This window comes from Amblyraja radiata, chromosome 6, assembly GCF_010909765.2.
Source record: "Amblyraja radiata isolate CabotCenter1 chromosome 6, sAmbRad1.1.pri, whole genome shotgun sequence".
In the NCBI taxonomy this organism is placed as follows: Eukaryota; Metazoa; Chordata; class Chondrichthyes; order Rajiformes; family Rajidae; genus Amblyraja; species Amblyraja radiata.
In genome coordinates, this window is record NC_045961.1 from 14,793,515 (window position 1) to 14,806,081 (window position 12,567).

Genomic DNA, 12,567 nt, shown 5'->3' on the forward strand with positions numbered 1-12,567 from the left:
CTCCAGCTTTTTGTGTCTATCTTCAGTTTAGCATCTGCAGTTCCTTCCTGCACATTCTCAAGAATTTCTTGGCTGCTCTTGAGTGTAGCAGATACAAACCAAAGATACGTGTCCATGAATTCTAAAAGCCAATGTCCAGTGAGTATTTGTCTGATTGAGAAATGAGGTCGATGAAAAGAACAAAGATTAATGGTTTTCTATGACTTTGTTGCTAAATCTAGGTGAAGCTGGTTCCTCCTGCTCCAAATGATGATCTGTCCACCTTGAGTGAATTGACAGATAGAAGTCTCCTCTATGAAATTCAGAAGCGGTTCAGCAATAATCAGATATATGTAAGTTAAAACATCTTTGTTATCTGGAATTTAGTGGTAGTAAATAAATATTTTATTTTTAATTGCACATCACAAACTGGTTTGCACTAATGGAACTCCTTTGAAGTTTGCTGCAGTTCGAGAAACATTGCAACTAATTTTGCACATTGAAAGGTCTTATAAATACTAGTTGCCTTAAAATGTGATTACAGCCAGTATATCAGGATTAATCTCCGGGAGAGAAAAATAGATGATTTACGTTCAAAGTGTAGCATTGTGCGATATTTCATCGAAGAAATTATTCCTGACCTGGAAAATAAGCTTAGATTTCTGTATTCTTCTGTATTCATCTTTGGAGTGGGGCTTGAACGCACAACCTCTTAATATCAAGAGGAGTACTCACTGAGATAGACACAAAATGCTGGAGTAACTTAGCAGGACTGAAGAAGGGTCTGAAGAAGGGTCTCGACCTGAAACGTCACCCATTCCTTCTCTCAGGATGTTGCCTGGATTGGAGGACTTTAGTCATAAGGAGAGATTGGAGAGTCTGGGATTCTTTTCCCAGGAGAAAAGGAAGGTGAGGGTGACCTGACAGAGGTATGTAAAATTATGTGTGACATTGATAGGGTGGATAATCCTACAATCAAAAATAAGAGGACAAAAATAGACACAAAATGCTGGAGTAACTCAGCCGGACAGGCAGCATCTCTGGAGAGCAGGAATGGGTGAAGTTTCGGGTTGAGACCTTTCTTCAGTCTGAAACAGCTAGTCTGAAGTAGGGTCTCGACCCAAAACGTCATCCATTCCTTCTCTCCAGAGATGCTGCCTGTCCCGCTGAGTTACTCCAGCATTTTGTGTCTATCTTCGGTGTAAACCAGCATCAGCAGTTCCTTCCTACACAGTACTTACTGAGACATTGTTGTCAGTGAATAAAGAGCGTTAAGTAAGGCAAATTTGTCAAACTTTAGTAATAAGGCACTGAAGTCAGGTCATGCACCCATTTCCCTGAATTTGCGAGATTTTAATGTTATCTTCTAAAGGGGCCTATATAACTTATGTGCATATTACCAATGAACCCAGCAATCATTGCTGGGTGAGATGGAAAGGCAGAATAGTAAACAAGGTTTTGTTTTCACCAGACTAGATTTGTATGGTAAATTTTTCCCTTGAGATTCTAGGGCAGAGTGGTTCATATTATTCCATCACTTATATCCACATGCTTAAAGGAGCATAGGCATTGGTAATACAATGAGGATTCACATTCTGGATGCTTGTTGGAGACAAAATAATAACCACATTTAATCCTACCACATTTTTTTTTTTAATCAAAAATATTTATTCAAATATTAAAATAGTATTTACAACACAATAAAACAAAACAGAACCCACCACCATAGTATAAGACAAAACAAATATACCAAGTAAAGTACTATACACCTATATTACAATCCTTATCCAGGATACATTCAACCCCCCTCGGTGCACAGCGGTTCTGGAAATCCCCCAGGGTGCCCGTGGACAGCGCAAAGTCCCTTTCTAGAACCATCCGGGCACGGATGTAACCCCGGAAAATCCGACCACGTTGCGGGGTGGGATCTAATGCAGGGCCGAGGCAGGTGAGTTTAGTTTAGTTTAGTTTAGTTTGGAGATACAGCACGGAAACAGGCCCTTTGGCCCACTGAATCCACGCTAACCAGTAATCCCTGCACATTGACACTATCCTGCATACTAGGACAAATATACGCTTATACCAAGCGAATTTACCTATAAACCTATACGTCTTTGGAATGTGGGAGGAAACCGGAGCACTCAGAGAAAACCCACAAGGGTCACGGGGAGAACGTACAAACTCTCTACAGACAGCACCCATCGTCAGGATCGAACCTGGGTCTCTGGCGCTGCAAGGCAACAACTCTACCGCTGTACCACTGTGACACCCTGGAATGTGGGAGGAAACCAATGATCTCGAAGAATACCCACATGGTCACGGGAAGAACGTACAAATTCCATACTGTTAGCACCCTTAGTCGGGAACAAACCTGGGTCTCTGGCGCTGCAAGCGTGGTAAGACAGCAACTCTACCGCTGCGCCACCACACTGCCCCATGAGAGGTTAGAAGTTGATAAGGAAGGTGATTTAAAAAAGTGACTAGTGTGGGACCGCAAGGCTCAGTACTGGGACTGTAGCTATTTACAATATACATTCATGATTTAGATGACAAGATTAAAAGCAACATTAGTAAATATGCTGATGAGGATGCAGGGCGACTTGAACAGATTGGGTGAGTGAGCAGATGCATGGCAGATGCAGTTTAATGTGAGGTTATCCACTTTGTTGACAATTTTTACATTTACCAAGCCAATTAACCTACAAACCTGTATGTCGTTGGGGTGTGAGAGGAAACCGAAGATCTCGGAGAAAACCCACGCAGGTCACGGGGAGAACGTATAAACTCCGTACAGTCAGCACCCGTAGTCAGGATCGAAACCTGGTCTCCGGTGCTGCATTCGCTGTAAGGCAGCAACTCTACCTCTGCGCCACCATGACCGCCCTAGTCTTTTGTTGTCCCAGACTGCTCAGACCCTAGTTGTCCCAGACTCTGCTGCTTGCTGTCCTCCAAGACCTCCATGTTGGCGGGCAGGGCGTTTTGGGAGTCTCTGCTGTCTGGCATTTCTAGAGGACATTGACAGCCGACATTTCAGGTCGGGTCACAAAATCTTTAAATCCTACTCTTCTGCCTGTAATGCCATTTACAGTCTTCATGTTCTCCAGAGATTCAGGCTGACCTGCTGAGTTCCTCCAGCACTTTGTATCTTTTTTTGTAAACCTGCATTTCCAGTTCCTGCTTACTATAGCCTTTCCTCACTAATTATGATACGATACGATACAATGGCACTTTATTGTCTGAAATTTGTTTTTACATACAGCCATACATTAAAATAAAGGACATAACACACGATAGACTCCAACATAAAACATCCCCACACAGCAGAATCAAAAAAGTTTCCCACTGTGAGGGAAGGCACCAAAGTCAGTCATCTTCCTTGATGTTCCTGATGTTCACCCGTAGCCCTCCGCAGTCGCCGCTACGGGCAACCCACCGCTCAGGCCCGCTTGCCAAGATAATGGAACTCCGGCGTCAGAACAGGAGGGCAACCTCAGCGGCTTGGACCTCTGAATCGGCCGCTACCCACCGGAGTCTGCGGCTCCTGACGTCCCCAGGCCACGCCGGGCAGAGATTCACGCCGGTGGCCCTCAGCAAAGGGCCCCAGGGACTCCAGAGGCTGCTAGCAGTGCAGCGCCCTCCTCTGTTGATGCCTGAAAGTTTTGCATGGGTTCTCCTGATCAGTCTAGTTCAGTTTAGTTTATTGTCACGTGTACCGTGGTAGAGCGTAAAACCTTTGTGGCGTGCTAACCAGTCAGCGGAAAGACAATACATGATTACGTACAATATGAATGGCTCATAACCCCTTCATTCAGTTTCTACTCATCTTTAGCTGAGGTAATGGCAAGCCATGAGAATCTTCTGAAAATCATCACTACTTTCCCCATGAGGTCCAATGAGTTTGTTATCAGTATAATGGACTGTAATGTAGAGCAGAGAATAGAACCACTGCTTCAATCCAGCCATAGTGGAAGTAGTCCATGATGCTAGATAATTGTATTTACTCTAATGGCACCAATTTTTGAAAATATATTTTTTTATGTCCTTCTGGATCATATACCACATATTTGTATTACTAAATGCAGCCAAGTACATAATATTTCTTTTTTTACAGACACACGTCTTATTTAAAATGGCTTTTACAGGCACAAGGCCTTGATTCACAAATGTCTTCATTGTCTCCAGTAATTGAACTGTGATTTTTATTTACAGACACACATCGGACATATTTTGCTGCTGGTAAATCCATATAAGGACCTCCCAATCTATTCGACTATCGTAAGTATCGCTTTCTTACTTAAATTAATTAGGAACAGCATTTTACAAAATTCTAACCATTTGGACTATATACAATTTGGACCATTCTCTGCAGAATCAATATACTCTGACCAGCAGTTTGAAGGTTAATATCAGGAGCTCAATGGTTTTGAGGTATGGCTGGTAGATTCAAATGCCCAACCAAAGTTTCCTCTCGGGAAGTGCATTCAATAGGATTAAAATGTCTCAGTTTCCACCCCAACAAATTCAGTCATGTCTCCCAAAGCATTTGGATAAATGGCCATTGTAGGAATAGCCATGAATATGCAAATTACTCCAGGGGTCATACTGAATCGCATGCCAATCCTTCCATTGAACTGGACTGCCAGCATGTCTACTGATGCTCAGACTGTGGCTGCAGCAAGCCGGACAAGTGCTCACACGCACGCACACACACACACCACATGCACTCACACACACACACACACACACACACACACACACACACACACACACACACACACACACACACACACACACACACGCACACGCACACGCACACGCACACACACACGCGCACACACACAGAGGCAAAGACTGAGCCGCCAGGATAATCCACAAACCATCAACGCTGCCTCTTCAAGCCCAAAGCTGAGCTGCCAGGATAAACCCCACCATCGGCACCTCCTCTTGAGGCAAGGGTGAGCTGCAAGGAGAAGCCTGAGGCTGCCACGCCTCCTCCTACAAAGGCCAGGACTGAGCTGCCGGGACGAGCCCGAGGTCGCCAGCGCTACATACATGCATCATGACAGTGAGGTACAGCGCACCCATGTGGTCCTGACTTACCTCTATAAATAGAATATAACACTCGAGTTCACCCTCTGCGAGTATCTCTATAGTCACTGCTGAACCTGGTGTCATCCCCGATGCCACAAGTAGTCTAAAATCATCAGAGGTGTAGATGTGATGATCACAATCTTTTTCCAAGTGTAGGGGAGTCTAAAACTAGAGCAGGTTTAAGGTGAGAGGGAAGAAGCCATTTGAAAGGCAAGATTTTTACACTGGCTATATGTGGGCTGTGGGCAGGTGCTATAGACCTGCACGGGAAGGTAGACACTCCCGCCCCAACGAGTCTCGGGCAGATGGGGCTCGTCAGCCTGGGAAGGCAGTCCATCTAGGAGAGGGAAAACTCTGATTTAAAACCTCCACTGCCTTGTGGCCGTATCCAGTCATGGAAAAGGCTCCAGGAGTAAACCTCAAGTAAATCCGGAGCCTGAGCCCTGAAGGCAGTTCGTCGTTGTCTACAACCTCGCTCTGGCAATTCCTGCGACGGCGCTGGTGCCAAACTGTAACGGCCCTGCTGTTCCTTTGGATCGATCAGCGACGTGGAGAGGGGGGATGTGCTGCATGGGCAACAGCCTGTCCTCCATATGTGTAGCGGCAGATTTTCATATCTTTCAGGTAATTAGCACCCTAGCCGCTATTTGGATGAGAATGGTTGAAGGGGGTGTCTTCTAAACGCATGCAAGCTCACTCACAGAGACCTTCAGAGCTTCTTCTCCAATATGACTTAAAAACACAGTCTTCTGATGAATAAATGATTTATTGTTGATAGAAAACAGTAAGATACAGCCAAGTTTCTTCCGACTCGTTACTGCAATCTTCTTCGAACTCCAGCTTATTACTTTAGACATTAGAAAACTCCTCGTGTCTCCGTAACACTGGCAAGATCTGCATGATCCCGCATGATCTTACATGATCTCACATGATCTTACATGATCTCACATGATCTTACATGGTCGAAGGGTTAACCTTCCCCATGGTCTCTCCAAACTAATCTAAAAACTAAACTTCTGCGCAAGCATCTAAGCTCCAAACATGCCCAAAAACACGTCATAAATCCCACCCACAATATTACGGGCAGTCTAAAATTTAAAGGCACATGCCATCATCAGTGACATGCAAAACAGGCCAAATGGCCACTGCAATATGAACGCCCAGGCTTGCATCCGACCAGGATGCATCATCCATGGTCAGTCATGACCGAGGGGGGCCTACTAGGTGGCTATATGGAAAGAGCTGCCAGCAGAAGCTGCAGAGTTATAATCATAAGGGGGATAATTACAACATTTAAAGGACATTTGGACAGGATTGTAAAGGTTGAGAGATATGGGCTGAGCGCAGGCAAATAGGACTAGCTTAGATAGAAGATAGACACAAAATGCTGGAGTAACTCAGCGAGACAGGCGGTCACGGTGGCGCAGCGGTAGAGTTGCTGCCTTACAGCGAATGCAGCGCCGGAGACCCGAGTTCGATCCTGACTACGGGTGCTGTCTGTACGGAGTTTGTACGTTCTCCCCTTAACCACGTGGGTTTTCTCCGAGATCTTCGGTTTCCTCCCACACTCCAAAGACGTACAGGTTTGTAGATTAATTGGCTTGGTAAATGTAAAAATTGTCTTTAGTGGGTGTAGGATAGAGTTAATGTGCGGGGATCGTTGGTCGGCGCGGACCCGGTGGGCCGAAGGGCCAGTTTCCGCTCTGTATCTCTAAACTAAACTAAACTAATCTCTGGAGAGAAGGAATAGGTGATGAAAGAATCTGATCGGCATAGATGAAATAGGCTGAAGTGCCAGTTTCCTTGCTGTTAGACTCTGACTTTGAGGCTCTGTTTCCTTGTGGGTGCGGTGATAGGACATTACTTGTTGTTCTAAGATTTCCTTATCAGGGGGATGTTTAATTTAGAGATACATCACCAAGCAATGTGTTGAATTGCTTCCTGGGAATGAAGCAGAAGCACAGAATTCTCAACAAACTATTTTCTTTTTCAGGTCACTCAGATTTACCGGAGTAGTACAGGAAAATTATGTTCTTCACTGCCCCCCCATATATTCTCATGCACTGAAAGAGCCCTTCATGTTATGTGGCAGGAACAAAAGTCACAGTGCTTCATCCTAAGGTACAGTTTTAAAACTTCCACTGATTCAGTTGGTAACTGAACATCCTATTCAGCAAAAAAACGAACATGAATTATCTTCCGTTTTTCATTATGGTTTTGAGTCATTTTCATCTTCCTAGCTCTAAAAAATATGTATTGGTATTTACAATAATGGTCTGTTCTTGATTAGTACGGGTGTCAGGGGTTATGGGGAGAAGGCAGGAGAATGGGGTTAGGAGAGAGAGATAGATCAGCCATGATTGAATGGTGAAGTAGACTTGATGTGCCGAATGGCCTAATCCTACTCCTATCCCTTATGACCTTATGTATTTATTTATGTCTTTAAATGTAATTGCATTAAACTGTGGGAATGAGATGAAATAGGGTGAATTAAAGTATGAATTGCAGATGTGAGGAGACGATAGATTAAAGAGAGAGAGCCAGTGAGGTGGAAAGTTATCAATGTGGATGAGTAAGAGGCCTCGAGCATGACATGTGAAGTACAATGAGTAGGGGATACTGAGCAGTTTAGTTTAGAGACACAGGCCCTTCGGCCCACCGAGTCCGCACCGACCAGTGATCCCCGTACATTAACACCAGCCTGCACTCTAGGGACAATTATACCAAGTATACAAACCCAAGTCAATTATACCAACCCTACAAACCTGTACGTCTTTGGAGTGTGGAGGAAACCAAAGATCTCAGAGAAAACCTGCATGGTCACGGGGAGAACGTAGAAACTCCGTACAGGCAGGACCTGTGGTCGGGATCGAACCCGGATTTCTGGCGCTGCAAGCACTGTAAAGCAGCAACTCTACCACTGCATTGGCCGATCTATCATTCCCTCCTAACCCATTTCTCCTGCCTTCAAAAGAATGAAAGATACGCAAAAAGGTAACAATGATAAAGGAAACGGGTCATTGTTAACTGTTACCTGAAGGGCCTGTCACACTTGGGCGTCATTTGCACATCACACAGATGGCGCGCGAAGATTTTGTACTTACCAAATTCCTGGGGTGCCGCGCGTGACTACACGTCATTGCCTACGTCACCACACAACATGCGCGCGTAATGCGCACCATGCGCGCATCATGTGCGCGGAACAAATCATGTGTGTGGAAAACATCTCAGAAGCAAAATAATAGAATTCTCAAAGGGGAATATTGCATACTTCGGAACTGAGGAGTACGGGCGATGGATCACTTTTCATCCCAAGAGTTTAAGTCTGGAAATCTGTGATCTACGGGGAGAGGCCCTTTAGTTTACCTTGGAATCATGTTCGGCCCTTTAGTTTACCTTGGAATCATGTTCGGCCCAGACATTGTGGGCCACAGGTTCGGTTCCTGTGCTGCACTGTTTTATGTTCTATTCTATGTATAGATTGGTTGCTTAATTGGCCACTGTAAATTACCCTTGGTGCTGAGGTAAGTGGTAGAATCTGGCAATGGTGGAGGAGGGGAGAGGTTGTAGTTAATGGGAAATTTGAGGAGAATAAAATTAGATTACAATAGACAATAGACTATAGGTGCAGAGTAGGCCATATGGCCCTTCGAGCCAGCACCACCATTCAATATGATCATGACTCATGGCTTAATGTATATGAATGCTTGATGTCCACCACAGACTCAGCAGACTGAAGGACCTCGTTTTATGCAATCGACTGGTTATGGAAGGGAAAACCTGTTTACAAAGCTACTGAGAACTTTTAAGAATACAACTGGTAGAATTGAGAATAGCATCTGTGGATGTGGTGTATGAGGGGAGAGAAGTAATATGGTATTGAGATTACCCAGGAATATTGGTATTGAGTGATAGAGCAAGCTGGAAGGGCTGAATGGCCAAAGTCAAATTTATTCATCACATGCACCAACTAAGGTACAGCAAAATGAATTTGCCAGCAGCGATGCAGTTGAAAAAAGGACACACAATACACAATAGAATTTTATGGGCCTGTCCCACTTAGGCGATCTTTCAGCGGACTGCCGGCGACTGTCATAGTGGAACACACACACACACACACACACACACACACACACACACACACACACACACACACACACACACACACACACACACACACACACACACACACACACACACACACACACACACACACACACACACACACACACACACACAGCAAAGGCGGGTGCCAGGGCAAGCGGGGGGAGCGCTGTCTGAAATTCACACGGTGCAAAGCCAAGGTGATACAGACACACCCCACGATGAACAGGAAGGTTGGCGCTGTAATTAAGACGGCTAGCACAGTGTACGGTAAATCCTTTAAAAGAGGGGGGGAGGGAGAAAGGGGGATGGAGAAGGGGGGAGAGAAGGGGGGAGAAGGTGTGGAGACACTTTCAAAAAGCTAAACAACTTTTAATAAGCCAGAGATACACAGCTGTGAATTTTGGTGGGCATTTAACATTACCGGTCGGTTTCCCTTGGTTCTGAAAATTCTTGCTTGCGTTTTTATTCCCCAATGAGCCAATAAAAATGTCCGGTCAGCAAACTATCTACGACTACCTCGACTACCCATAACTACATGGCGGCCCCACTACAACTGCACCTACGATTACAGGATTATCGATTGTCTCCATGGCGACCAATTTTTGGTTGCAGAATATTTTTCAACATGTTAAAACATTTGCGGCGATCATACTGAGACCACGACTAGTTCCCAGAATGCAGGAACGTCTCGTGACCTTGAAGGAGACTCACCAGAGACCACCAGCGAACATGTGGTTAGCGCGGTGTCCTGCACTCACCTAAAAAGTTGCCTAAGTGGGATAGGCCCTTAACATAAACATCCACCACAGCATTCTTCACTGTGGTGGAAGGCAACAAAGTTCAGTCAGTCCTCCTTCTTTGTTCATCCGTGGTCGGGGCCATAAACCCTCCGTAGTCACCGCTACGGATGGCTGGATGTACAGGCACTCTCATCGGGATGATCGAAACTCCGAAGTCGGGATGGTCGAACACACTTTGGAGGGCCCAAATTGGCTACTTTCCGACCGGAGACCGCGGCTTCCACCTCTACCTCTTTCTGCTGTATATGGAAGCAAGTCCCTATCTCTGCATAGAAAAGTATCTCATAACTTCATGCCTCAAAGGTCAGCCTGCATCTGTGGAAAGATAAAACTTTCAAGTCAACGATTCTTAATTTTAGTTTAGTTTAGTTTAGTTTAAAGATACAGAGCGGAAACAGACCCTTCAGCCCACTGAGTCCACGCCGACCAGCGATCCCCGCACACCAGGGACAATTTACATTTATACCAAGCCAATGAACCTACAAATCTGTATGTCTTTGGAGTATGAGAGTAAATTTTTCATTATAAAAAAAATAAAAATACAACAGGAAGAGATACAAGAAAACACTGCATTAGATTTGGGGGGGAAATGATATTCATGGTGACTGTGATTTTGGCATAAGAAAGACTATTCCAATTTGAACGGAATCTCTAAGCTGTGCAGCACAATGCTGTGCCTGTGGTGAATTTGTGGATGTGATGTTGAATTACTCTTTTACCGGAAGTAACCCAAGGTGAATGCTTGTTAAAGTGATTACTAATTTTGAATTTTATATTTATTTTGAAGAATGTTTGCTGTGGGAAAAGTGAATGTTTAAGAACTTTTTGGGATCACCCACAAAGATTTGAACTTTTCAGCTCTGGCATGTTTCTTGTATCCGGGAGCAGGAATAAAACCTAAAGTGAAATCTTGTGCAATTTGTGCAAGTATTATGAATGACGTAACATTCAGAGAGAGACATAGAGTGATACAATGTGGAAACAGGCCCAACTTACCCACACCGGCCCAGCTACACTAGTTCCAGCCTGCCCATGTTTGGTCCATATCCCTCCAAACCTGGCCTATCCATGTACCTGTCTAACTGTTTCTTAAATGTTGGGATAGTCCCTGCCTCAACTACCTCCTCTGGCAGCGTGTTCCATACACCCACCACCCTTTGTGTGAAAAAGTTACCCCTCAGATTCCTACTAAATATTTTCCCCTTCACCATAAACCTATGTCCTCTGGTCCTCGATTCACCTACTCTGGGCAAGAAACTCTGTAATAATAATAATAATAACATGGGGATGTAGCAAAGGTTGGGAATTAAATAAAAAATAGACAATGCTGGAAATACACAGCAGGTCAGGCAGCGTCTGTGGTGGGGGAAGCAAATTTAACATTTCAAATTGAAGATCCTTCATCAGAACAGTGAAAGAGAGAAAATGCAAATGAGAGAGAGTAACAGCTGAAGACTGCAGAGCTGTAGGTGGTGCTAAACATATCGGGCCATGCTCATGGAAACATCTCCATTGATTCAGATTATTCTCTCTGTTGGCATGGCCTACTCAACTTTCCCTACATCTTTTACATTCTTTTGGTTGTATTTTTTCTCTCCCTCATCTCATAGCTTTAGAATCATTGTCATACGGCACAGAAACATGCCCTTTGGCGTAACCAAAATGACCCATCTACACGGGATCACCTGCCTGCCTTCTGCTCATATTCTGCTAAACCTTTCCTGTCCAGGGAAACCTTTCTGGTTCATCTGTCCAAATGTTTTTTACATGTTGTTATAACACCTGCCTCGAATACTGTTGGTGTCTTTGTCAACCAGATTCCTTTATCATAATCGTATCCACACAGCAACTATGTAGATTCATTTCCCTCATTGCTCCTCCCTCTTACCTCCCCAAAAACAAATGAGTTCATCAGACATAGAGTCATAGAGTAATTCAGCATGGAAACAGGTCCTTCAGACCAACTTGCCACACACTTGCCAATATGTCCCAGCGACACTAGTCCCACCTGCCCGCATTTGGCCCATATATCCCTCCATACCTGTCCTATCCATGTACCAGTCCAAGTGTTTCTTAAATTTTGTGATAGTCCCTGTCTCAACTACCTCCTCTGGCAGCTTGTTTCATACACCCACCATCCTTTGTGTGAAAAACGTTACCCCTCAGATTCCTACTAAATCTTTTCCCCTTCACCTTAAATCGATTCACCTACTCTGGGCAAGAGACTGTGCATCTTCCCGATCTATTCCTCTCATGATTTTATACACCTCTGTAAGATTATTCCTCATCCTCCTGCGCTCCAAGGAATAGAGACCTAGCCTACTCAACTTCTCCCCGTAGCTCAGACGTCTTTCCACACCAAGGCTTGTGCGTACATGAAATAGCTGTCACGATCAAACCCGGGTCTCCGGGGCTATAAGTGTTGTGAGGCAGCAACTCTACCGCTGCGCCAACATGCCGCCCATAGTATTGTTGACAAAATCCCACATCGTCTGCAGTACCCGGGTGTCATTTCAGCTCAGAAAGACACAAAATGCTGGAGTAACTCAGCGGGACAGGCAGCATTTCTGGAGAGAAGGAATGGGTGACG

General features: G+C 44.8%; 1 protein-coding gene across 1 annotated transcript in view; it reads left to right on the top strand.

Moving 5' to 3' along the window:
• Window positions 1-12,567, top strand: part of myo16 (myosin XVI) — a 245,770-nt gene that overhangs the window by 122,662 nt on the left and 110,541 nt on the right. The window contains exons 10-12 of the mRNA XM_033022212.1: window positions 222-332; window positions 4,189-4,254; window positions 7,064-7,191. Coding sequence (XP_032878103.1) covers window positions 222-332; window positions 4,189-4,254; window positions 7,064-7,191 — 305 coding nt within the window. The remainder of the gene's footprint in view (window positions 1-221; window positions 333-4,188; window positions 4,255-7,063; window positions 7,192-12,567) is intronic.